This window comes from Pelodiscus sinensis, chromosome 2, assembly GCF_052426305.1.
Source record: "Pelodiscus sinensis isolate ZL-2025 chromosome 2, ASM5242630v1, whole genome shotgun sequence".
In the NCBI taxonomy this organism is placed as follows: domain Eukaryota; kingdom Metazoa; phylum Chordata; order Testudines; family Trionychidae; genus Pelodiscus; species Pelodiscus sinensis.
This window is the reverse complement of record NC_143053.1, coordinates 204920941-204948552: the sequence shown is the minus strand read 5'-3', so window position 1 is coordinate 204948552 and position 27612 is coordinate 204920941. Positions and strand designations below refer to the sequence as shown.

Genomic DNA, 27612 nt, shown 5'->3' with positions numbered 1-27612 from the left:
AAGGGGAAGGGGGGGGGGAGAGAGAGAGACAGAGAGAGAGAGAGAGAACCTTGTTAATTAAAGTGTCTATGCTAAATGAAGCTAATAGTGTAGGCTGTAAGTGCCTGATACTTAGATTTTGATGTCATTTCAGTGTTGAATATAATGGCCCATCCAGTTCATGTCGTTGTTCATTTGTATTTGTATATTGGCCAGGCTGTATATTACCTAAATTGGACAGTCTCTACGACAAAGGATTAATGGACATAAATCAGATATTTGAAATGGTAACACACAGAATCCTGTCAGGGAACATTTTAACTTGCCCAGGCACTAACTAATGGATTTAAAAGTGGCCATTCTCTTGCAGAATAATTTCAGGAACCAACTAGAGAGAGAAACTGGCCTTCATATGCAAATTTGACACATTTATCCAGGGACTGAACAAAGATATTTATGGGACAGGCTGTTATAGTCAACACCCTAATGACATCAAAAGCTAAGTATCAGACACTTACAGCCCTCTCTATTAGCCTCATTTAGCATGGACATTTTATTGATAGGTCTCCCCCCCCTTTTTTTTCCCTTTCTTTCTCCTCCCCCATTCTCCTTTTTCTGCTTTATATTTCAAACTCTGTGATTTTGCTACATATTTGTATCTGAAGAAGTGGGTTGTGCCCACAAAAACTCATGATGCAATTTGTATATTTGTATATTTTTGTTAGTCTCTAAGGTGCTACAGGACCATTGTTGTTTTTTAAGATTTTTGTGTGTGTGAGTATGAATTATTCTGTGTAAGGATTGCACGCTATGCCCAAGGTAATTATATAAACAAAAGTGTATAATTGGTAAGAAATGTGTGTATATGCCTGCATTTACTATTTAGAATATTTTGAAAGAGAAAATAAAATTAGTGTACAGTAATGTACTGGTAGATAATCTATACTTCTGTGCATTTCTTTACCAATGCATATTTAAATCCGTCATGATAGTTGTAAGTGGCAATATATAGAGTATGTCTGTCAGCCTGTGTTCACAACTCTTATTTATTTTAATGAGATTTTTCACATACAGGTCATTTTTATCAAAATACACTCCTCCTAACTACATGATTGGAAGACAAGTTAATGACTCCTGTAAAGAATAATGGAACGATATAGCTACTACTGCTTCTCTAAGATGGATAGGACATTTTTAAGTAAAAAAAATTAGCATCCCAAAAGTAAAAGCACTGTAGGGCTGAAAATATTTATTTTGTGAAATTTGGGGAGCTCAAAACATGTCTTGGATTTCTTTTTGGTATTGCCATGATATTTGTGAATGAGTAAATAAAATGTTTCACTGACAATGAGGGTTACTGTTTAGAATTTCCATGGATGCTGAACCTGCAAGAGAATGCATGTTTGTAAAAGTAGCACTGGCTGACTTTTTGGTGTTCAAATGCTATATGGTCATTGAATTCAGTTTGAAGAATTTTTAATTTATTCCAGTTGTGCCAGGTAAATACATGCCCCCGCCCCCCCAAAAAATCAACCAATTTAGAAGTAAAGGTTTCTCAGAATTTTAAACTATCAGAATTTTAAACTAATAATTTTGTTAGGAGGCCGAACTCTTTCTTAGAACTCTTTAAAATCACTTCTTAGTGCAGGATAATATTGATATTTGGAACACTACTATCTTATTTCCAGAAACAGTCTGCATTGCAGCAAAAGGAAGCCAGATGAGTAGTTTTGACTTTGGACTTGTTTCCATTAGGAGGAAAATGCACATAAAACTCACATTTTTCATAAGATTTTTTGAAGATGGACAAAGAAATCAGTTCTTGATTCTTTTTTAGTTTTGAGTAATGGTGGAGGGTGTACCAGAAACAAACCTCCTTAAATTAACATTCTTGTAAGTAAAGTTGGTGTAAAGTAATATGGAAACTAGCCAAAAACACTATAAGTTTATCTGAAGTAACACTTGCAGCTTTGTGGAAGTATGTGGCTGAGTGACGATATAAAAATAGCAAGTTATTTTGAGGAAGAACTTATGTTCTGTAATAATGAGAAACTGGTATAAAGATAAAATAAGTTGCTTATCTAAATATAAATTTTGGATAAGAAAGATCAGTGGCTTAGTGCTCCAAGTTCTGTATTACAAGCAGTCCTTAAGTGTTGTCTCAGCTTAAAAGAGTGGGGGCATTTAAATATACACTATCACGGTAAGCTATTACATTGCTTTAAGAGACATAGTGTGCCATTGCTTTAAAATGAATGGACCTTTCCTTAGATTTGGCAATATAATGGAAATTACATACCTTTCATCTACTGAACTGTACAGAAGTTGCTTTGTGGAACTATTTGCCTCCTGTTCAAATCTTGTCATCAAAAGCAACCGTACATCTTATGTCCAAGTTCAAGCAAACACGTTAGCATGTGCTTAAAATGTTTTCCTGAACAGGGTTAGTTTGGAGTATGTGTTTTAAATCCCATTCAAGTGGAGGGGATTTAAGAATAGCATAAGTGGATAGCATAAGGATATGGATGCTTTTCTGAAATGACACAGAAATGTGTTTGCCATAATATAGTACATTCTCATATGGAATGAAATACTTCTTACTAAATGTCATAATGGATCATTTAACAATTTAGCTGGGAATCAAGCGAGGAAAAAATGAAGGTGGTCTGAGTAGAACCTGTTTCTAGGTATTTAATGATTATAAAATGACATAGTCGAAGTGTGTGTATGTGTGTGTGTGTGTGTGTGTGTGTGTGTGCGCGTGCGTGGTGGAGGGTGGGGGGTTATTAATTAGGGATTTGGCTGTAATTTATTAGCCAGTAATGCAGGTCACTATGTACAAATGAGAGGTCAATCATAGGAGAGCTTGGACAGGATGGGGAAGGTTTAAAAGAAATATTTATCATGGAGACTTGAGTGATTTAAAGCAATAGTTCTCTATCTTTTTGAGCTTAGGATCCATTTGTAAAAGTTTATGGCCTGTCAAGAACCAATAAATAGTTATGGGCACAGGTCCCAGGATAGATTTGGTTGGGACCTACCCAGTACTCGCCTCATAATGATGGCTCCTGCAGTTCCAGTGCTGTGGGGCTACCTGGACTTGGCTGTAGTCCAGTGATGGGCAGCCTGCAGCCCATTAGTGTAATCTGATAATAGGCTGCAAGACATTTTGCTGACATTGATCGTCCACAGGCGCCACCCCACCACAGCTCCCATTGGCCGCAGTTCTCTCTTCCTGGCCAATGGGAGTTGTGGGAAAAAGAAACTTGCAGGTGGAGGGGGATCAGGGATGAACTGGCCGCCACTTCCCACACCTCCTGTTGGCCGGAAACAGAGAGCCATGGTCATTGGGAGCTGTGGCAGGCAGTACTTGCGGATGGTCAACATCAATAAAATGTCTTGTGGCCCACTCACATTATCCTGATGGACTGCATGTGGCCCACGAGACACAGGTTGCCTACCACTGCTCTAGTTGGTTATGGGCATTGCAACCTTCAGGGTTTCAGTGATGATTAGGTTTGTCTCCACCCTCTGACTAGATCAAACATATGTTACTGTAGCTGTGACCAGGCTCTTGCGGGTGCCACTCACTCAAATTTGGCCTACTCAGATCCTGAGGTCTGAGCCAAGCTTGAGTGGCACTGGGACCCTAGAAATTGCAGAGTGTGGAGCTGAAAAGCAAGCCCAGCCAGCCCTGTGAGACAGGAAACGCAGGACTTGCCATGTGACTCTTTGAAACATTCTGGTGACCCAATTGGGGGTCCAAACCTAGGGGCTGAGAAACCCTGCTTTAGAAGTTACAACACTCCTATCCCTGTCGCAATCACTTGTGAGAGCCAGCTCAATGGGAGTGTACAATTCAGGGGACAAGAGAGCATAGAATGGTCAAGTTGTGGTAAAATGAGGGTTAAAATACCCTGGGGATTAAAACGCTTCTTTCCATAGAGTGCTATAGAAAGTACTCTATTTTATGGCTGGTTTCAGCAAAATATTCCTTTGCACAGTATACTTCTGGGATTCTCTTGCCCCGAGAGTAAATAAGGGACCAATAGCCACCAATCTCTTTATCCATTTAGCCATCATTAATTGAGCACACTACTCCAAAAATCCTTGTCTTTAACTGATCACTGATCCTTTTAAGCCTCTTACAGAGCATAATAGTTAAAGAACTGGTTTATATGTCTTATTCCAGAGCAGTAAAAGCACCGAAGATATCAAACTGCAATCAGAATTGTTATAACTAGAGTTGCTTAAAATCTAAAACCCCTATTAATGAGATTCAGCAAAAGACTGCTCTGCATTTTAAGGCCTGATCATTCTGTTTGATGGTCTTCAAGTTTTAATAACAGTAGAAGTCATATAATATAGGTGGGCACTGACTGCCATCTTTACATTGTGCTTTTTAGAGGATTTTGGTGCCAGGTTGAAAAATCTGAATATTTTTGTGGGACAGTTTTTTGTCAAAAGCAAAAAGCAGTTTTAATTTAGATTTGGGAAGAGGGGAATTTCTCTGTTTCCTTGGACCCTATGCATCCCCAAAACTGAAATTCCACTTGCTCTGCCATTTGTTCTTAATCTGTATGACATAGATGATTATGCAGGAATCATGCAGTGTAACCGGAGAGATGTAAGCAAGCGTCTCTGAAGATCTGGGGAGAGAAAATTCAGTTGACAAGTGGCATGGAATCCCCACTCTGCCTTTTCTCTCTTTATTTTTCTTAAAATCCCCAAGGAAAAAAATATCCACAAAAGAATGTTTGAGACGTTAGAAAAGAATGGGGAGAGAGGGGAATATACCTACCAGGAAATCCCCACCAAAAATTTTCTCTGTGAAGGGTAAAGACTAGGAGACAAGATAAGTGTAGTAACAATGGCAGCTCCTTCATTTATCGTTTCCTGAGAAAGGAAGGTCTGGTTCCCTTATAGTAAGTGCTGCCTAAAAAGAACATACGGGAGATAATGGGTGTGTGTGTGCGTGTGCGTGTGCGCGCGCGCGCACGGGGATGGGGAAATATCCATATTCCCCCCCACACATCTCATATTAAACAACAGATCCAATCTGAATTAAAACTCCCACCCACACTCTTATTCCCAAATATACTGGAGCAAAATTTTCAAAAGTCACTAGTGATTTTCAGTGCCTTGAATTTTGGGTGCTCAACTTGAGGCACTTGAAAAGGTTTGAGCTCAGGCCCTTTGAACATTAGACCCCCTAAAGCATTTCAGATGGGGTACCGCACATTACTAGTCACTTTTGAAAATACTGGGCACTAATTCTTTGGACAGCAAATCTAAAACATGGTACTATGCCACTTGAATCCTTCATCTCAAATTCAATTTACTAGCTAAAAGCTAAAGGAAAGTTAAAAGGACCTTTGGCAACCTATCTAAGTCTGCTGTTTGGCCTACTTTAATGTTCTTGCCCTTTGGTAGGAAATACTCTCCAGATCTGACTTACAAATAGAGCTATTTTGATTTTGGCCCATTTCCACTGTTGGATCAAGGTGGACGAGGGCCAGAGTTCATCCTCAAGGTTCTAGTAATTTATAAACTTTTACACCAGGTGGCCTCCAACAGAGTCATTTTGAGTAATGGGATTATATACAGTTTTTAGTGTTCGACCGGTCTTCTTCCATACCTAAAGTATTGAAAATAGAGTAAAAGTAGTATAGAAGGTTAGTGCATAAGAACGAGATGCTGCAAAAGATCTTATCATTTCACACTTAGATGCTTGTGGAAAACTGTGAAGCTGAAGCTTTTCGTTATATGAACGTTCCTGTAAATGAGATACCACTGCACAGCAGATAGGAAAACCATTAAACTTTAACCATCCATGGGCTGGCTTTGCACATTAGATGCTGATCTCAGTGGGTTTTGACAGGTCTGCACTCAGAATGTTAATTTATAGAAAAAGTGTGCTAGCATCTCCCTAGTAGTACATAGCAGTTGGAGAGTTTTACTCAGATCTGCAACCTTTCATAACAGTTTGACATTTAGTGTTCCACTCATCTCCTGTTTCTAAATCCAGCTGTGGAGTTTGGACCAGATCACACAGGGAGAAACAGAGATGTTAGATAATGAGAAAAGACATTTTCTGAGAAAATTAAGGTGTCTGAAAGTCTGCAAAAGATGTGAGAACCTCATTGCCTTTTCCAACACATTCAGTGCACATTATTGGAATGTAGAACTGGGAAATATGATCTCTGCTCAGTCCATAGGGATAGAAACAACAGCATAATGTGATTCACTGGGGGGAAATGGCGAACATGCAGTGTTGAACACTCATGGAGAGACTGCACCCAGGATCAGTTTGAGGACTGGATGTTTTATTTTTGATCCTTTGGAACTTTTATTTTCTTTAAAACTTCACTAAAATTTGAACATGCTAGAAAAATAAACTGAAAGAACAAAAAGAGGGAGTGCTGATCGTCTTCTACAGCAGTGGCCATTAACACCACAGCTCCTACTCTGTATAAGTTAAACAATTGGAGTGGCATCAAGAGTTTTCAAAAAACCCATGTTTGGCTGAGTAGGGGTCTCTTGGGGAGAGCTGTAAGGCTGCTCTCACAAACCTATGCATGCTAGGCACAGGGCTGCCGAGACTCAAGGCAATGGCTGGGGAATCTCCTTGTAATATAAATAGGAAACCTAGAAACCTCTCTAGACCCCAGAACAGCCCAGGATCAGTGGAGTTCAAAGATGACTCAAAACCTCCCCTCATAATGTTGCCAGATGCTTTTAACAAAAATACCGGACACACTTGACATTACAGGCAGTCCCCGACTTACGCGGATCCGACTTTCTGTTGCTCCGGGCGAGAAAAGCTGCTCCGCATCTCCCTGGTCTGCAGACCAGGAAGACGCGGAGCAAAGCCGCTGCCTGAGCCCCCCCCCGCCCCCCGCGGCTTTGCAAAGCCTCGGGGAAGCCGGCAGCGGACCAGCCCAGGCGCGCCTGGGCTGCCTTGCTGCCCGAGCCCCCCTGCGGCTTTGCAAAGCTGCGGGGGGGTTCGGGCAGCGAGGCAACCCAGGTGCGCCTGGGCTGCTCCGCTGCCGGCTTCCCCGAGGCTTTGCAAAGCCGCGGAGGGGCTCGGGCAGCGAGGCAGCCCAGGCCGCCTGGGTTGCTCCGCTGCCGGCTTCCCCGAGGCTTTGCAAAGCCGCGGGGAAAGCCGGCAGCGGGACAGCCCAGACGCCCCGCGGCTGTCCCGCTGCCGGCGTCCTCAGAGGCTTTGCTCCCCGTCTCCCTGGTCTGCTGGTCTCCAGCAGACCAGGGAGACTGGGAGCAAAGCGGCGGAGGACCCAGGCGGCGGGACCGCGGTGCGTCTCGGTCCGCCGCCCGCGTCTTCCTGGTCTGCTGAGGTGGGGGGGGCGCAGCTAGTACGTTCCCCCCCCCCCCCCAGCAGATTAGGCTTTTCTCCGGACGCCTGTGGCAGAGCAGCTGGGGCGCTGCCGGTTGGTCCTGCAGCGCCGCTCTGGGCGCAACTGGACCAACCCAGCAGCACCCCAGCTGCTCTGGTCCTGATTCAGCCGCTGCTGGTCAGTTTCAGCAGCGGCTGAATCAGGACGCCTGGGGCAGAGCAGATGCGGTGCTGCTGGGTTGGTCCAGTAGCGCCGAGAAGCGGCGCTACTGGAGCAACCCAGCAGCACCCCAGCTGCTCTGCCCCAGGCGTCCTGATTCAGCCGCTGCTGAAACTGACCAGCGCTGACTACAGGAAGCCCAAGGCAGAGTTGCTCTGCCCCAGGCTTCCTGGAATCAGCTGCTGATCAGTTTCAGCAGCAGCTGACTTGGGGACGCTTGGAGTTCTTAAGTTGATTCTGTATGTAAGTCAGAACTGGCGGTCAGATTCAGCAGCCGCTGAATCTGGACGCCAGTTCCGACTTACATACAGATTCAACTTAAGAACAAACCTACAGTCCCTATCTTGTACATAACCCGGGGACTGCCTGTACATCACAATCTACATTTACATCTTATTTAGAAAATACCAGACATTTTTCTCATTTACATTTTCTCAATTTGTTGCCCGAACAGAAAGCTCAAACACTGGACTGTCTGGTTCAAAACCGGACACCTGGCAACCCTATGCCCCACAAGCTGTCCCACAGACGGTAGAGCTTCCTGGAATCTCTCAGCACTGTATTTCTGGTTCTGCCCAGACTAGAGCAGAGGTTCTCAAAATTCATTGCATCGTGACCCCCTTCGCACAGCAAAAATTAGTATATGGCCCTGGGGATTGGAGCTCAGCAAGGGAGCAAATAACTATAACCGGCCCTGGGAAAAGTGTGGGGGAAACTGTCTCTGTGCTCTTGGAAGGGGCAAGGCCTCAGGTGGAAAGGGTATGGCCAAAGGCAGCCGTCCCTCAGCATCACCTCCCCTCCCCTCCCCCCCAGTGTTGCCTGGAGCACATTGTGTAGCACCCCCACCTCCCAAGCAGCTCTAAGATCAAATTGTGGTGCTCTGGCAGCAGTTTAAAGGCCTCAGGATCAGTTGGAATCCCGGACCCCTGTGAATCACAGTGCCCCTGGGCAGTTGCCTTCTTTGCACCTCCTATCCTCCACCATTGGTGGGCCTGGAGCTCGTGATTTATCCTGGGGTTCAGCAAATCTAAACCAGCCTGGTGATCCCATTAAAATAGGGTCATAACCCATTTTGGGGTCCCAACTCACAGTATGAGAATGACTGCTTTAGAGGCACAGCACAGAATCTTACCACTTGGGCCCTTTCGCATTGCCAGAGTGAAGGGGCTTTACTATAAATAAGAATCAGGCTCAAAAATATTATTTTCTACAAAATACAATGAAAACAATTAAAGTTGTCACGCTGGTACAACTGTGCAAAGAGGATGTTCACATTTAATAGGGGTCTTGCAAAAACTGCCTCTGACTTTGTAATAGAGGCAAGTGCAAAATACAGCTAGAACTTTTATAGTAGTTTTTAGCCCTCTCAGCTGTAAGTTGATAGGTGACGGGCAAATGGAAGTTCTGCCTGCTTATTGGATCAGGCCCATTAATATGAATAATAATTGTATATAGATTTGGCGAAGTTGATTTTTAATTTTTATAATTTCCATAGATAATATCAATTTTAATTTTTAAGCATTGTTGCCCCATACATGGAACAGATTGTAAAATAATTAATTTGCTCATAAAATCATGGAACCTTATCCCTGTTTGTTAGAAAGCAAGACCGTAAAATAGGATGATGCTTATCTCTTTCTCCATGATTGTTTTATAGTAATTTGATTTACTAATAATATTTACTAGTAATATTTAATGGTCAGTTTTAAGAACACAGTTTATGTTCTGTCAACACGGACGTTAGTTTCTCAAAAAAAAATTTTTTTTTAGGCAAAGATATTAAAAAGAGACAGCATGGGGAAATGAAACAAGCTGTCCAGCTTCTGAAAGTTGCACTTCCTCAAGGAATTTCAGCAATACATAACAACTGGTCTAAAAGGGGATTGGAGCAGTTGAGATATTTTTTTTTTGTTTTTAAATATTTTAAATAGGAAGAAATATATAAAGAAATAGGGTTATATGTTACTTATTTCAGCACAGCAAATAATTATCTATTACAAATTAAACAGCTTAAAATAGCTAACTTATATTTGGAATTTTTTTCTATTGCATTGTTAACTAAACAGAAACAGATGAATAAATACAGTTGTGTGTAGATATAACGAATAGTATAGATAAGGGATGCCAATACATTTCATGAAACTAATGTAAACATAAATTTTCTGGTGGATGTTGAGCTATTGATTCTAAATTGTTTATTGCAGCTGAAGAAATGATACTCATTATGCTACCTTAGTACTCCCAAAATGAGTGGAACCTATTATATGAACTTTGTTTCAAAGTGGCTGCAGATAGATATATTGTATCCTTACATTTTCCTGAATACTGGGATTTCAGCTGATGTTATGGACTTTTTGTTATCTCCTGTTAAGAAGCAGGTAAGCAGCCAGTTTGTGGATGTGGGCCTGGAACATTATTAACTGTGTTTTAGTTGCCTTCAAATTGGATTGTTTTCATGATCTGGACCTTGCTTTTCTCTTTGGTTCGAAAGAGCCTAGATTTGGCAATGTTGAAGATGCTCTGAAAGAGTCTGTTTTTTCATGGTGAAAGGATTTGATAGGGTTTATTTTGTTGTGGATGCTGAAGAGAAATTTGTGGCTGGGAAGCTGACCTGAAGGTATTTATATTCTATGGGGAATAGCTATGGTTAATGAATTGATGAGTCTCTTTCATTTTATATTTAGAGACTATTTTGAGAGAACCTTTTATGTATCCTTTTGAAACATTTAACATGTATTAGCCTTGCAGTGGTGTTTGTGTTGGCAATATGGAAACAGCAGTGGATATGCTGGTAGATAGTTCTGTTGAAGGACAGGTGGGGAGTAACGATGTAGTATTAGACTGTGCAAATTAACGTTCTGACTTCTCCCAGAAGAGCAGTAATTTTTATAGTGAATATTGGTTAATGCACTGTTCAGTCTTAACCTCTGTAACATGTCCCTGTGAAATACTGGGATTGATTTTGTGCAAATTTGATTTCTGTTGAAATTATGCAGACTTACATCAGCTGAGGAGCTGGTCCATAGAGTTTAATTGACTTTGGGCTATTTTGTGAAATACAACATCTAAAATCCTGGTAGATTTGCTAAATATGGGGAGAAACCCAAATAAGCCTGGATGATTTCTTGACTTATACAACTCCTGATATGATTAACTCCGTGTTCATATATAATTCATATACTTATAGAAGGCTTGCACTAGATTTACTACATTGAAGAGAAAAGCAGGTACAGGATCATTCTGCTCATACTATACATCTTAACAGTCAACTATATTAACTTTTGTTGAATTGTATTCTAAATGCCTTCTTGTGTAACCATCACTTTGTGCAATACCAGTGGCTGCGTCTAGATTGGGATGATTTTCTGGAAAGGCTTTTAACGGAAAAGTTTTCCGTTAAAGCATTTTCAGAACAGAGCGTCTAGATTGGCACGGAAGCTTTTCCACAAAAGCACTTTTTGCGGAAAAGCGTCCGTGCCAATCTAGACGCGCTTTTCCGCAAAAAAGCTCCAATCGCCATTTTCACGATCGGGGCTTTTTTGCAGAAAACAAATCTGAGCTGTCAATACTGGCCCTTTTGTGCAAAAGTTTTGCACAAAAGAGACTTTTGCCTGAACGGGAGCAGCATAGTATTTCCTCAAGAAGCACTGATTTCTTACAGTAGGAAGTCAGTGCTTTTGTAGAAATTCAAGCGGCCAGTGTAGACAGCTGGCAAGTTTTTCCGGAAAAGCGGCTGATTTTCCGGAAAAACTGGCCAGTTTAGAGACAGCCAGTATTTTTAGCCTTATAAGCATAGCTCAAACACTGTATTTAATTCAGGATGTCCTGAATTAGTCACTATTACTACTTTTTCCCTAGGTATAACTGTTGGGGTGCGTACTCACCACCATGCCTCAGTGACCCACTGACTGTCTTCATCTAGACCACCTCAGGGCAGCTGCAGTCTGTACGGGCCACTCATCACCAGCACAGGGTGTATATCTACTGCCCTCGCTTCCCTGGGCTGCGTTACTTCCACCCTCCAAGCCCTGGGCCTTGCCCCCAGACCCTACAGCCAAGGAGCACCTTGGCCGGCCCTCCCCTAGCCCTGCCTGGATACCCCAACACTGCTCCCACTCCTGGGAGCTTCCTGCTTCTTTGCTGCTAGCTCTTCACTGCTCTCTCCCTGCCTTAGCAAACTGTCCTTCTTTTTATAGCCCCCAGCTGGGCTCTCATTAGCCCTAACAGCCTCAGCTGGGTCTTGCTTTCAGCCCCTGCTCCAGGCCTGAGTTTTGCCCTTAAAGGGCCAGTGCAGGGCAGGCACCCTGTCACACACCCTCCCTCTGGGACTGGGCTTCACTGCCCTGGCCGGTCTGTGTTCTGGGCCTCTAGTATACTTTTCCTCTGGACCTGGTTTCCCCCCCTGGGCCCTAGCTATTCTCGGGTTCGCTCTAGCTGCCTTTGAGCATGCGCAGCAGAGTTGGCGTGATGGCCAGCGGGCTCCACAGAGAGTCACTGCGCCGCTGTCAGTGTGGGGTGACGTGCCCCGTCACAATAACATATATAATGTGCCTTATCTTGGAAATTTTATTTGTGCTGGCACAGGTAATTAAAAATCAAATTAAATTCTAAATACTTCTGCCAGATTTTAATGGTCCAGCAGTTATACGGATTCAGTCAACATAAGAACCTGAATATATTTTGTGAAAAGTCATATGACGGAAAATATAAAAAGAGAGAGAAAAAAATCCAAGAGAGCTGGTTTCTGCTCTCCAATATGCATGCAAAAAATCTGATTCACCACCTGCATCTGAAAGCATAAAGGAATGTAGGATTTTCTTGCATGATGGTTGTTTCATGAACTGCATATGTGGCACCGACATATAACAGCAATGACACTTTATAAATTGGCTGGGGCTCCCAGGGTGCACTGCAATAATTTGTTTAGAAATGAACAGACTTTCTTGGGGCCTGTGTCCTGATGACAGGCTATCTTATCCTCTCTCAATTTTGTTGCAGAAGCAATTAAAGTAATGGAAGATCCTCTAAAACAACCCCAATGCTATCAGGCTTAGCTCCATCCCTTCAAACTGCCATCTTTTCATGTCTCTCCTACTGTGTAGAAGTCCATGCTCACAGATTCCACATGGTAAAAGCTCTGTGAGTTCAGTGGGCGTCACAGCTGGGCAGGGAAAGGGCATGGGTGAGGGAAAATTGCACTATATGATGATATCCTATGGGTAAATACTCTAGGAATTAATGTGATAAAATGATCTAATGAAATGCTGCATATTAATCGTTAAGGTACATTTACTAAGCTACAGTAGCTGAAGCCAAGAAACACACAGTGCAGCTCAGGAAAGGTGTGTGCATAGATGGCTTTCAGAAACCTTTTGAAAAATGTCCTGTTCAGCAGTGATTTTGCTTATGCATCTTCAAACCCATCTATCCCCTGCTTTGCTCTTTCTATCCTCATTTATATCTCTGCCAACATGGGTGTAAAATACATTTTGCACTCACTTTGCACACATGTAAATGATTGCATTAAGTGCAAAGCAATGGAGAGTCACACCTTCTATTTTGAGCTAGAAAACTTCTGCTTCTTAGAAATCAAACAGCTCATGCTTTTTATTTTTAGCCTTTGCTTCAACTAATAATTCTCTTTGCCATTTTGATTTCATAATAATATTGTCAGCAACTGATTGTGAGATTGCAAAGGATTATGATTTTGCATGAGAAGAATTCATGAGATTCTGCAGGAAATGATGGAAAATGTGCTTTACAATACATTATTTCCTGCTAAAAATGTTCTCCACCTTCTTATAGCTCTCAGCAGAAATCACACGTCTCGGTATTTCCCATGGTAATGTGAGCCTGCAGCTGGACAGAGAGTTATGTTCTTGTTTTAAAATGCTGACTTGAGTGTGTAAAAGGAAGAGATTTACATAAGTGATTCTGATCTTTGGGGGTCAGTTTTGTCCTCTGAGGTATGCAAGAGCAACACCGGATTTTTTTCCATACTACAGCGCACACTGTTGTGTGATGGGGTCATTAATTTGCTTTGTTTGAATTCCTGCTTGTTGGAGGATCTTTAAAAGTTTGTATTGACTGACTCCAAAGTATGAACAGTAAAAAGTACTGTAATACACAATAGCACATTCTTCCATTCCCAGAGTGGTACAAATATTATTGGTATAAATTCTAAAAAGCAAAGAGGCTGTGTATTATTTGGACAGTCTGTATGTAGCTTCTGCTGTATTTTGGCCATAATCATGTAACAGCTGCATTGCTGACTGAATATAACCCCCTGAAAACTAGTTACATTTAAAAACAATCGAAAGGAGGAACTGAGGAAAGTTGAATGATGTGTCTACAGCATCAGGTAATGTTACAGTAGGAGGGAGTAGTAATAAAACCAGCAAGCTGACTAACCACTTCCCTTCATTGTTACTTTTAACTTTTTATATCACATATAATATTAGCAGAGCCCTGCTAGTTTTCAAAACCACCGTGAGCTATATAAATGAGACAAATGTACACTCAGACCGGTAAGTTGCTTTTATTTAAGATCTACATTGAAGGATAAAATGGAAATTAAGTGGAGTGTTTTAAAGCTAAACATTATTTATGTTTTACAAGTTGCAGCCTTTGGATAATCATTTTAAATACAACGTTAGAGATTTTATAATGCAGAAGAATGGACACTTGCTAAAATAAAAAAGGAGGCCATACTGTCCACGTGGGTCCCCTTTCCCATGATGAGGGAAAGTGTATTTAACTACTGATTCTTCTTAATGTTGTTTATTCTACAAAGTATTACAAGCAAAAAAGGGAAAAAAAAGAGGAACAATCCTGAGTTGGGGGAGAGTAGATGACAGAGATCAAATGATTAGTTGATCTTTTTGCAGTGAGTTGAAAAGGTAAATCATATAAACATTATATATTAGTACTTTATGATATGCAGCGCTTTGCCTCCCTGTCACTTGATTCAATGCAGCCTCATTTTCTCCTACAATTAATTGGTGGCTTGATGACATGTCTTATTTGGTGGTCTCCATCCAGTTCATAGTAAATAAGCGCTCATGTAGCGGGGAATTTCCACATTGTTGGTGCTACAATAGAACTTCAGAGCTATGACCACCTTAGGAAAGGAGGTTATTCGTAACTCTCTGAAATGTTTGTAATTCAGAACAAAAGGTTATGGTTGTTCTTTCGAAAGTTTACAACTGAATATTAACTTAATACAGCTTTGAATCTTTACTCAGAAGAAAAATGCTGCATTTAATCATCTTAATTTCAGTGAAACACCACTGACACAGGTAACTTACTTTGTTAGACCTCTTTTGCACTTAAAAAAAAAAATCTCTGCTCCTGCTCAGTTGCATACTTCTGGTTCCAGCCAATTCATAACTCTGGTATTTGCAACTGTGAGGTTCAATTGTAATTTGAAAATGTGTAGCTTGTCTAAGCAGTGGCCAAGGAATGTATGTTGAAATATCCTCTTACCCCATCCATTGTGGAGATATAACACACTAGTACTCTTTCTACCTAGTGTGTACCTTGTTGACAAACATGCTTCTCAGCATAGGTAGATAGACATGCAGTAAAAAATATCAGTGTCACAAGTGGTAGCATGGGTAACAGCTCTGGCTAATTGCCTGAGTGCACCCACCTGGGTTCCTGGGATACATATTAGCTAACCTAAGCTGCCACCCATAATACCCCAGCAACAGTGCTGTTTCTAGAATGCTAATAAGAGCAGAGCTAGTGTATATGTCTGTCTGGCTTTTTAGGAGTTATCATCCGTGGTAATGCCTACCTGGAGTCATTATACTGTAGTTGCTATGTGGGCACAGATGTTAAACTCTCTAGTTAGGTGGTTACTTCATCACTGTTTCAGATTCCTACATTTATTTTTAAGTAAATATATATATATATTTTCAAGTGGCTATTCTTTTTGCCACTAATCACTTTTTTAAAAATTCAAAATAATAATTGGCTATTTTATATTTGGCTTTTTTTGTTTTAAATTCCACTAAATGACAATAAAAAGAGGTATTACAGGAAGGGAAACCACTGCATCTGAAACCGCTGAACATGTTTTCTTTGCTTGATGTTCTTTCACTGAAAAATTGTAAAATTAATTTAAATAGAGGTTAGTATAAGACAAAATATGGACACTTGTACGTTGAGTTTCTGCCAAGGGCAAATGTTTATATGCCAGCTGTAGAATAGTGGGGTCCTATTTTCTAATTAAACTATTTTATCATAAAATACTTGTTTATAATAAAGTATTTTTAACATTAACGGCACTAGAGGGCACTACCATAATGAAGCAAATTTTAAATCCAGTAGATAAGGGAACAAACTGGAGTGATCACAATCCTTGTAGTAAACAAGTTATGCAATAGTAGTGGCTGTAGAATGCACTGCTTTTTAAGGTGATTGGTCTCAGTCATCTGAGTTAAGTGAAGAGACATACAGTGTTGTCATAAAATAATTTAACACAAATCAGAATTAGCTATCTCATCTGGCCTGTTTTTAGGGGAGATTGGTGCATTCAACGTGCATTAGCTTGTGCTTGTCTACATTGAATTTTTTTATTATTCCTTTTCCCAGTTATTTCATTCCATTAGTTCTTTCTAAAATTCTTCATGGTTCCCTGTAATCCCCCAAAATATTGCACATTGCACGTGTCATAACTAGATTTTGACTCTTGATTCTTCACTCTGTTGCCTCTACTAAAATGTGTGGGGTCAGATCCTCATCTGGTGTAAATTGTATAGCTTCATTAACTTCAATTGAGTTATGATGATTTATCCCAGTTCAGGATCCGGTGGTTGGTGTTTTGTTTCCTAGTCCTCCTGGAATAACTTAAATTATTCCAAAATAACATTGTGCACAACTACACTACAAGCCTTTATTTCAAAATAATGTTGAGCTGGAGGACTTCTTACTCTGACTCATGGTAACCCTCATTTCATGAGGAGTAAGGGAAGTTGAAGAAAGAGTGTTCTTCCTTCGACTTCCTGCTGCGTACACAGTGCCAAAAGGCGAATTAAGCTATTTCAATTTAAGAATATACAATTGACATAGCTGAAGTTGCCTAGCTTAATTCGACTTTAACCCTGCTGTGTAGATGTACCCTAATAGTTAAGTGTTGGATTAATCCCTGAAGCATGAAAGTCAATATCCTTTTAGCAATTTTTAGTAATTATAACTCTGGATATTCATGTATCAGAGGGGTAGCCGTATTAGTCTGAATCTGCAAAAGCGACGAGGAGTCCTGTGGCACCTTATAGACCAGGGGTCTCCAAACTACGGCCCGGGGGCCGGATGCGGCCCGCGAGGCCCTCTCATCCGGCCCGTGGAGACCTTTTTGGATTCAAAGGCAGAAGAAGTGAGATTGTTTCAAAACCCATTTGAAGCAGATGTGGCCAGTTGCCCAGATGAACTGCAGCTGGAAGTCATTGAGTTGCAAGCAAATGACCTCCTTAGGGACAAGTTCAAAATAGGACTGGTGGGTTTTTACCAGTTTTTGCCCAAGGAAGACTTTCCTAATGTCAAAACTTTTGCATCAAGGTACCTTTCAATCTTTGGAACAACATACCTGTGTGAACAAACATTTTCAAGAATGAAATACGTGAAGAACAATTTGAGAACAAACTTGTCCGATGATAATCTCAGGTCACTGTTGATGTTAGGGACAACAAATCTAAAGCCAGAAATGTCTGCTATTTTGGCATCCAGGAAACAATTTCACCATTCACACTAATACAGGTGTTCATGTGTAGTGTATGAATGTGTTATTAAATAATAACTGAATAAAATAATATTAAATAAATAATTAAAAACAACATCCATGTTTTGATTGTTTTTTATTTGGACCTCAAGTGTGTAGTTGGCCCCCGAACTGCTGTTTGATAGTTAATGCGGCCCTCGGGCTGAAAAGTTTGGAGACCCCTGTTATAGACTAACTGAAGTGTAGGAGCATAAGCTTTCGTGGGCAAAGACCCACTTCGTCAGATGCATGTAGTGGAAATTTCCAGAGGCAGGTATAAATATGCAGGCCAGGATCAGGCTGGAGATGACAAGGTGGATCCAATCAAGGAGGATGAGGCCCACTTCTAGCAGCTGATCTGGAGGTGTGAATTCCAAGAGAGCAGAAGCTGCTTTTGTAGTTAGCAAGCCATTCACAGTCTTTGTTTAATCCAGAGTTGATTGTGTCAAACTTAAAGATGAACTGTAGGGGTATGTCTATGCTACCCTCCTAGTTCGAACTAGGAGGGTAATGTAGGTATACCGCACTTGCAAATGAAGCCCGGGATTTGAATTTCCTGGGCTTCATTTGCATAAGTGGGGAGCCGCCATTTTAAAATCCCCGCTGGTTCGAACCCCGTGCAGCACAGCTACACGGGGCTCGAACTAGGTAGTTCGGACTAGGTTCCTATTCCGAACTACCGGTACACCTCGTCGGAACCTAGTCCGAACTATCTAGTTCGAGCCCCGTGTAGCCGCGCTGCACGGGGTTCGAACCAGCGGGGATTTTAAAATGGCGGCTCCCCGCTTATGCAAATGAAGCCCGGGAAATTCAAATCCCGGGCTTCATTTTCAAGTGCGGTATGCCTACATTACCCTGCTAGTTCGAACTAGTGGGGTAGTGTAGACATACCCTAGCTTAGCAGTTTCTCTTTGAAGTCTGGTCCTGAAGTTTTTTTGCTGCAGGATGGCTACTTTTAGATCTGCAATTGTGTGTCCGGGAAGATTGAAGTGTTCCCCTACAGGTTTTTGTATGTTGCCATTCCTAATATCAGATTTGTGTCTGTTGATTCTTTTACGTAGGGACTGTCCAGTTTGGCCGATGTATATAGCAGTGGGGCATTGTTGGCACATGATGGCATATATTACGTTGGTAGATGTGCAGCTGAATGTACCAGTGACAGTATGGCTGATCTGGTTAGGTCCTGTGATGGTTTGCTGGTGTATATATGTGGGCAGAGTTGGCACCGAGGTTTGTTGCAAGGATTGGTTCCTGAGTTCGAGTTATTATGGTGTGGTGTGTAGTTGCTGGTGAGAATATGCTTCAGGTTGGCGGGCTGTCTGTGGGCAAGGACCGGCCTACCTCCCAAGGCCTGTGAAAGCGAGGGATCATTGTCCAGGATGGGTTGTAGATCACTAATGATGCGTTGGAGAGGTTTTAGCTGGGGACTATAGGTGATGGCCAGTGGTGTTCTGTTGGTTTCTTTCTTTGGCTTGTCCCGTAGCAGGAGGCTTCTGGGTAGACGTCTGGCTCTGTCGATCTGTCTCCTCACTTCCTCGTGTGGGTATCGCAGTTTACAGAATGCTTGTTGAAGATCTTGTAGGTGTATATCTCTGTCTGAGGGGTTGGAGCATATGCGGTTGTACCTCAGTGCTTGGCTGTAAACAATGGATCGTGTGGTGTGTCCGGGATGGAAACTGGAGGCATGCAGGTAAGTATAGCGGTTGGTAGGTTTTCAGTATAGGGTGGTATTGATATGACCGTCACTTATTTGTATCGTGGTGTCCAGGAAATGGACCTCCCGTGTAGATTGGTCCATGCTGAGGTTGATGGTGGGGTCGAAGCTGTTGAAATCATGGTGAAATTCTTCCAGAGTCTCCTTCCCATGGATCCAGATGATGAAGATGTCATCGATATAGCGTAGGTAGAGAAGGGGTGTAAGTGGACGAGAGCTGAGGAAGCGTTGTAGAAAGCCTCTACATCCATGGTGGCTAGCTCTCTACACAAACATCCCACATGCAGATGGAGTATAAGCTGTCAGGAACAGTATTCCTGATGATGCCACAGCACAGCTGGTGGCTGAACTCTGTGAATTTATCCTCACACGCAATTATTTCAGATTTGGTGACAACATATAGCTCCAGACCAGTGGCACTGCTATGGGCACCCGCATGGCCCCACAATACGCCAACATTTTTATGGCTGACCTGAAACAACGCTTCCTCAGGGTAAATCTAGACTACGTTGCTATGTTGGGATGCCAGAAGTATTCTGAAATAGCAACGCCGCACGTTTAAAAGTGCATGCTATTTCCCGAAATAGTGAGCGTACTATTCTGGTGTCCCTGTAACCCTTGTTCCCTGAGGGTAAGAGATTTGTCAGAAATGTGCCTCATTTTGAAATTTGGCGCTGTGTAAACAGCACAAAATTTCAATATAAGCTCTTTTGACTTAGATTCAGAATAAGCTACGCAATTTGCATAACACAAATTGCATAGCTTATTCAGACAGAAGGTAGCTGTCTAGATGCACCCTAATTGTGAGTGTATGGCTGCATGCAAGTGTAACATACACAGATTATGTGCCTCTCAGAGTAAACATAATTTTTTTGAGAACAAGAACTGCCTGAGCTCTACTTTCTAGCGTCATTTCCCTAAATGTTTTATAGTATCTACAGTGTCAGCCTAGAAACAATTTTTTGCATATTGTTGTTTTTCTGAAAATTTCTACAGCTGCAAACATGGCTCCTACAGTATCAAGGTGATTTCAACAGAGTAATCTGGCAATATAAATGTAAAGCACCAGTAGAGAGAGTTAAACATACAGGTGATTAACTAGCATGATTAGCCAAAGATATTTCTGTTGTGGGTCACTTTCTAAATCCAGTTACAGGGAAATGGAAGGTGTGCTATACAATAAACTAATCCTGAGGTGTGTGAATCACATGAGTTTGTCTGGATGTTTTAAAATACCTACTTGAGAATGCTCTAGAGTGGAGGCTGCAGTGTTTTTATCTTATTATTAGACTTCCTCTCCTTTTCTTTTTCTGGTGCAGGTATGTCTCGTGAAACCAGGTTTACCCGTACCAGTCGACAAAGGCTTCCTTGTCGACCGAGGCGCATCCAGACTGCCCCGATCTGCTGACAAACAGCTGATCATCAGCTGGTCGGCAGAGTGCGGCAGCCATTTAAATTTAAATGAATCCGCGATTATTTAAATCGCGGCTTCATTTCCCTCTGCCGATCAGCCTAATTTACATGGCTCCGTCGATGGAGCCATGTTATTTAGACACACCCCAAGTGATTATTATTACTATTGTTATAGGAGACTACTAAGTTGACAAAGGGCAACTACTTTGTTTCACACCACATCAGTATGAAAATTCTATGCAATACTTTACAAACAGATAGATAAGAAACAAATAGATATATGAAACAAATGCTTCAGGGCTCAATAGAGTTGTCTAATAATTTTAAAAATTCATCAAAATAATTTGAAGAAAAACAGCAACATTTGCTGAATAATGTTTATAAAACAGGATTCAAACATTTCTGTGCTTGCTGCCAAGATTTGTATATGTGAAATGCTTATCTAAAGTTTCAGAGATGCCCTTGGCTGGAGATGAAACACTGGATGCAATTGGTCAGTGCTCTAAGGTTGCACCGAATGTGCTGCCTCTCAGGTGCTTAGCTGGCTGGTTCTTGCTTACATGCTCAGGGTCAAATTGCTTGCCATATGTAGGGTCTGGAAGGAATTTTCCTTGAGGTCAGATTAGCAGTGACCTTGGAGTTTCCCCCCTTCCTCTGGTGTGTGTGTGTGTGTGGGGGGGTGTCACTTTTTAGGATTATCTGGGTGTATCTCACTTAATCATTTTCCTACCATTGCAGGCCTTGGACATTGGTCCTGAATGAGGGAATTTGCCAGCCCAGGGAAGGTCCCCATCTACCAGTCACCCAACCCACTACCCCTCCCTGCTGTCTGCTCCAGCCACCTTCCTCCCCTCCCTTCCCCGCCATGCTGCCATGCTACTTCAGCCCTGGCAGCCCAGGATGCCATGGCAGCTGCATCCCCTGCCCTGGCCCTGCTACAGGGACTGCCATGACAGCCGTGTTCCCAGCCTTGCTATCAGGGCTGCTGCCACGGCCCCGGCTCCTGCCCCACTACCCGGGCTGCCGCGACTCTGGGTGTACTACTGGGACTGCCACAGCTGCCCCGGCTCCGCTACCTGGGCTGCTGTGGCCCTGGGTGCACTACCGGGGCTCTGGCCCTGTCTCAGTCTCAGCCCTGCTGGGCTCTCCCCCTCCAGCCTCCTTGCTACTGGGGCTCCCAGGTAGAATTTCCTGGTCCAGGAACATCTGTGGTCCTGTTGGTCCATGGATGTTTCCAGATGAGGGAGTTTCGGTTTTGGGACATCCAAACTGTATTGGTAGAATTGACTCTTTAGTCTAGTCTCTTGATGGCTGCAATGCTTTAATCTAATTTTGGTTGTTGAGTTTAGTGTGTGGTGTTGAGTGGTATTGGTGGTCTGTGATGAATGGGAGAATAGACTACATCACCTAATGGTCCCTTCTGGATTTAAACTGTATGACTCTATGACAGTGCAGGGTTGGGGATGTTTTCCCTGGATTCCCTGAAACCAATGGTAGTTTTGTCACTGACTCATTTTAGTTGTTAGCAATGGATACATTTCCTGGTGTTGTTGACCAGGCACTGGAGTTGGCAGAGCACTTGCACAAAGAGATTTTCATGTTTTTGGATTTCTGCAAGTGCTGTCTGAATGAAACCTGAATCTGGAGCTGTGTTTTCTGGAGCTCTGGCAGTGGTGCTACTTCTGTTTCATTTTAGTTGATAGTTTTACTGTTTTGTCCAATTCTGCTTAACAGGAGCAATATGCAAACTATAAATAAAAGTAGGCAAAGCAGCAATATCTTAAACACAAGGAACACTAATTTCTTTTTCACCAAAGAACTAAACCATTCCCAGTATCCCAAAACTTTTGTGAAAAGGGGGCAATTTCATGACAGAAAGCGTGGATGTCAGACAACAAGTCAATCTTTTGTGAAGTTCCAGATATATTAATGAAAACAGCAATTGAGTTAATTAAAATTCAGTTAGTTATTAAACACTAAATTAAAATGACAGTGAAAGAACAGCCTTAGGTGTGTGACTGTGCATTTTAAAGTGCTACATTTAATGTTTATGCAAAAGTAAGTCTTTTTATATCTTAAAAAGTGATTAGCACCCTAGCAGTGCAACTCTCAGGATTTTTTTTTTTTTTTTTTTTTTTTGGTAACACTGAATAAGATTTTAAGGTTTTGTTTTAAAATTTGACCTACTTAAAGTTCTGATTAACACCAGCATAATATATTCCTCTGTTTTGCAAGTACTTTTGTATTGCAAGTACAAATGTATGGTAGAAAAAAAGTAATCTCATCTAGGAGCGTAAATGAACCTTATCACATTTAAAGATATAGTTTATTCACTCCATCTGCCTAATTTAGCCTTCAAATATAGACCTATGTTTAATGATACTACAGTCTATTTACTGGGGTGCCTTACCAGCAAACTGTGTCCAGTGATACAAAAAGGCCTTCTCTTGAAGTCAGCTGGCATGACTTAGTAAGGCTTAATCAGCCGCTTTTTGTTACAAAAATAACTTTTCACTTTTTTGTAGGTGGTCATAACACACTCGAGTTGGCTGAGTATAAATGAGTAGGGTTCCAGAACACCTAAAGTGCAAACTTTGCCTCTGTGTGTGTTATTTTAGCCATTGGCAAAGTCTGCCTGCCACAGAAGGTAAAATCAACACCACACAGCTTCATGTCAGTGGGCTGCAAAGGTGTTTGGGGGAAAAGATCTAAGTGAGCCCCATTGGTCATAAAAAAATCTTTTTTTTTTATTTGAATTTCTACTTTTATATTTATGTTTTATTGAAATAAAATATGGATTTAAAAAAATCCATTTGAAATAAGTTTTGAGATTATAATAAAGCTATGCCATAAATGGGTTGTCAATCTCATAAATAATTTAAATTATGTACAAAAATAATATTAAGCAGTACATATTTTATGCCAAGTTTTAAAGAACACAGACTACTGAACTAGTTGAAGCCACTGACTAACATCCAAACCAGTTTTTGACAGCAATATTTTGTTCCATTCAAATAGAGCTTCACAAAATCACAAGAAAAATAATCTATTAATAAGAAATACATCTTTCATCATTTTCTCATATAATAAAAATGTAAAAATTAAGAATTAATGTAAATCAAACTGTATAATTGCTTTAATTAATTTGTATAGCTGTAGCATCCTTATGGTTAACAGAGCAGTACCAAATTTATTGTGAAAGTGCTATGTAATTGCCAGTGAACATATTTTAATGGTAATTAACCAATGAGAATCAACCTTTCTTTAGGAAAATGACTAAGTACAAATGCAAAATCCAATTAAAATCAGTGACTTAAATCAAGGTTTCCTGCTTGCTGAATTAAAACATGGTTAAAGTTGGTGATTTAAACTGCTTTGGTTTAAATCAGTCCATATCTCATGTGTGTGGTTCACAAGTCCCGTTCTTCTCCTTCCTTTGGCTGGAATGGAACCACACAGTACTAAAGCAGTGGGAAGACCAAATATCTACCTTCACCTGGAAAAAGAGACCTGAAATATTTCCCTTTTCAGTGGTCAACAGCTGCTGCCGAAGTACAGGAAAAGAACATAGGTGTGGGCTACCTCCAGGCCCTTGGGCGCTCTACCACACCCCCCTCCACTCTGCCCCAGCTCTGACCCCCAGCCACTCCCATCCCAGAACACCCACCCCATTTCTTCCCACCCTCACTGTGCCCCTTCTCCCAAGGAACTCAGCCCTAGCCTTACTCCACTCTGCCATCTCCCAGCCAGGCCATGTCACCTCACTGTGCTTGCTTCGTGGAACATAACAGGCAGGGGCCAGCATGCTCTACTTCCCATCGCTGCAGTGAAGCAGAGCGACCAGGCTGGGAAGTGGTGGAAAAGAGCAGGCAGTTGGATCACTCCACTTCCCGTAGCTCTTGCAGCCCCTGGTGAGTGTGTGGGTGGGCCCAACCAGTGCTGCCCACCACAAGCCCCCCAGATAGTCCCTCAGGCCACACTGGTCCCGTGGGGCTCCCCCGAAGTATGGGGCTCAAGGTGGCCACCCCGAGCCATCCTGTGCTGACACTGACAGTTCAGTTGGTGCAAAGCGCTCCTGGTGACGATAGGCATCGTTGACGCATGCACTCCCTCCTGCATCCACAGCCACCTGCCCCAGCCCTGAGCCCCCTCCTGCAACCTAACTCCCTCCCAGAGTCTGCACCCTACAGCTGCACCCCAGCCTCCTACTACAAGTCAGAACCCCCTCTCACACCTCAGCATCCACCCATACAGTTCACTCTTACCATCTCCTGGCCTGAGCCCCCTCCCACACTCAAACTGCCTCCGAAACCCTTCACTCTGACTCCTACCCCAGTTCTGAGCCTGCTCTCACACACCAAATCCCTTGGGGTATGTCTACACTACCCTCCTATTTCGAAGTAGGAGGGTAATGTAGGCATACCGCACTTGCAAATGAAGCCCGGGATTTGAATTTCCCGGGCTTCATTTGCATAAGCCGGGCGCCGCCATTTTAAATCCCGGCTGGTTCGAACCCCGTGCCGCGCGGCTACACGCGGCACGAACTAGGTAGTTCGAACTAGGCTTCCTAATTCGAACTATCGTTACTCCTCATTCCACGAGGAGTAACGGTAGTTCGAACTAGGAAGCCTAGTTCGAACTACCTAGTTCGTGCCGCGTGTAGCCGCGCGGCACGGGGTTCGAACCAGCCGGGATTTAAAAATGGCGGCGCCCGGCTTATGCAAATGAAGCCCGGGAAATTCAAATCCCGGGCTTCATTTGCAAGTGCGGTATGCCTACATTACCCTCCTACTTCGAAATAGGAGGGTAGTGTAAACATACCCTTGGCCTCCACCCAGAGCCCCCTCATGCCCAGCCCCATGTCAGAACTTTTGAGTACCTGCTTACCTGCTGCAGGTGAAGCCCTGAGCTTCAGTGACCTTTCCTCCCCTATGGTGCTGTGTGTGGCCTGCGATTAATTTTGGCTGTGGGGTAATGGTCTGTGATAGATAAATGATTCTCTATCCCTGCCCTATGACAACCCAATTCCTGTTTCCCTGATACACTTTTGTTGGATGCCTCAATCTGGGTGTGTCACGTGCCTGCAGGCCACCTGTAGACTGAAGCATTTTCACAACCTGTCCCAGGAGACCCGTCAACCCAGGGGGACATATCCAAACACATCCCCGAAACCCCATTCTTTCCCACCACCGCCCTACCCCTAACCTATGGCACCTCGCTCCCCAAGGGAACTGGCCTTTGGGATTATTATGGGGGCAGGGGAAAGGGAGCCTGCAGCAGTCAGGCCCTCCTGTCATGCCATGGAAAGTGGAGGGAGTGCACTCACCGTGTGTGCTCCGTTTCCCTGTGGCTCCTGCCACTGCAGAGATTAGAGTGGGGACCAACTTCTGCTGACACCGTGAGCCAGGCCCCCTTAGTAATTCCTGAGATCGGGTCCCTCAGGGGATAGGGTGCCATAGAAGGAGAGGGCATGGCAGTGGCAGGAAGGGGCGTGGCTTAGGGGGACCGGTTCAGGCACATCCCCGGACCAGATTGAAAATATACTCCAGCTTATAAATGGCCATGGGTAGGGTTGCCAGATACTTTCACAAAAAATAGCGGACATGGGGAAAAAAAGTGGGGGGGAAAGGGGGACCAAAGTTGTTGAGAGGGGAAAAAAAGCACCGCGTGCAAAAAAAAAAAAAAAAAAAAAAAGTCACTGCGCCTTTAAATCTCTACACTCCCTACTCCCCTCAGCCCCACCAGATGCGAAATGTTCCAAATGGCCTTCCATCTGAGAAAAACAGAAAATACCAGACATTTTACATGTCCGGTATTTTCTGTATTTTTTACTGGACAGAGGTTGCAAATACTGGACTGTCCAGGCCAGTACCAGACACCTGGCAACCCTACCCAGGGGCTGGAAGTTTGAGACCCCTATTTTAAATAAATCTCTGTCCCTCTGGTATCAGCACCTCCTACTGTCCAGAGCCCTGCACTCAACCCAGACATCTGCACCTCCAACCCCACCCCTTACCAGAGCCTAGCCATAGGTTACACCCACATCTCATACACCTGCACCTTTTCCTCTCCCTCAGAGTCCAGCTACAGGGCATCCCTTAGAGTAGACTGACACTCACTTTCCTTACCCCTCAGAGCACAGGGAGTCAGGGAGAAAAATAGCCTGATCTTGGGTCCTAGGCTTGTATAACACTTCCTGTACTCAGCCTCCTTCCTTCAGGATGTGCCAGGAACTGCAGCTTCTAGGAACCCTCCAGCTCCTTCTCTGTCTTTCTCTGACAGTGTCCTGTCTTAGGAGATGGAAAGACAGACTCTGCTGGGTCCAGCGGCCCCTAGTGGTGACCAGCACCTGTGCACCACTAATTCTGTCCAGAAAAATGAAATTCTGCACAGGACATTAATTCTGCACATTTTCTGCATTCACAGTGGCATGAAATCCCCAAAGGAGCATGAAATATAGACACAAACAAGCAGTGTAATTACAAGCAGTGTAATATGCTGCTGTTGACTTAATTTTGTAGTGTAGATATGTCCTGAATATGTTTTCCAGATCTGTTGAAAAGCTCTGTGTAAGTGTGAAAGCTTGTCTTTCTCACCAGCAGTAGTTGGTCTGAGAAAAGATATCACCCATAACCTCACCCATCTTGTCTCTCTAATTCTGTTTCCAAACTGTGAAGAGCCTGAGGACCTTTTAAAATTTCTTCCAGAGCAAATCAGCCAAAAAAAATTGTATTGTTTGTTACATTGTGGTAGACCTATTAACCACTAGTATAATTTAAATAGATCTGTATTATCTTAGGCAGATTGTAGGCTATAGTCTATACTTAAAATGCTGTCTGTGGCACAGTTGCAGCTGTGTTGAGGTAGCATCATAAGTGCAGACACTTACTACAGTGACAGGTGGGATTCTCCTGTTGCTTTATGTAATTCACCAAGAGGTGTTAGGTAGATCAAAGGAAGGATTATTCCATCAAAACTACATCTGTCAACATTATGAGTTCTGTTAGTTTAACTACCTCTGTCAGGGGTGTGGAAATTTCTCCTGGATTGGAATTTTTTAAGAAGGCACTTGTTCTTGCTTTACATATTTGCTGCCAGGAGAGAGAACCCTTGGAAGCATAAAATGCTTATGAAGCTGCAAAAGGCAAAATGTAATTTCCATTAAAAGACAC

The 27612-nt window shown here is 42.7% G+C and overlaps 1 protein-coding gene across 5 annotated transcripts in view; it reads left to right on the top strand.

The window, feature by feature from the left end:
- Nucleotides 1-10994: 10994 nt before the first annotated feature.
- LOC149525420 (histone deacetylase 9) overlaps nt 10995-27612 on the top strand; it is a 408190-nt gene continuing 391572 nt past the window's right edge. The window contains exon 1 of one of the 5 annotated variants that reach the window (XM_075922253.2): nt 10995-14080. In XM_075922253.2, coding sequence (XP_075778368.2) covers nt 14056-14080 — 25 coding nt within the window. In that variant the 5' untranslated portion in view covers nt 10995-14055. The remainder of the gene's footprint in view (nt 14081-27612) is intronic. The other 4 variants (XM_089776663.1, XM_089776666.1, XM_089776667.1 and 1 more) reach the window with 4 other exon arrangements.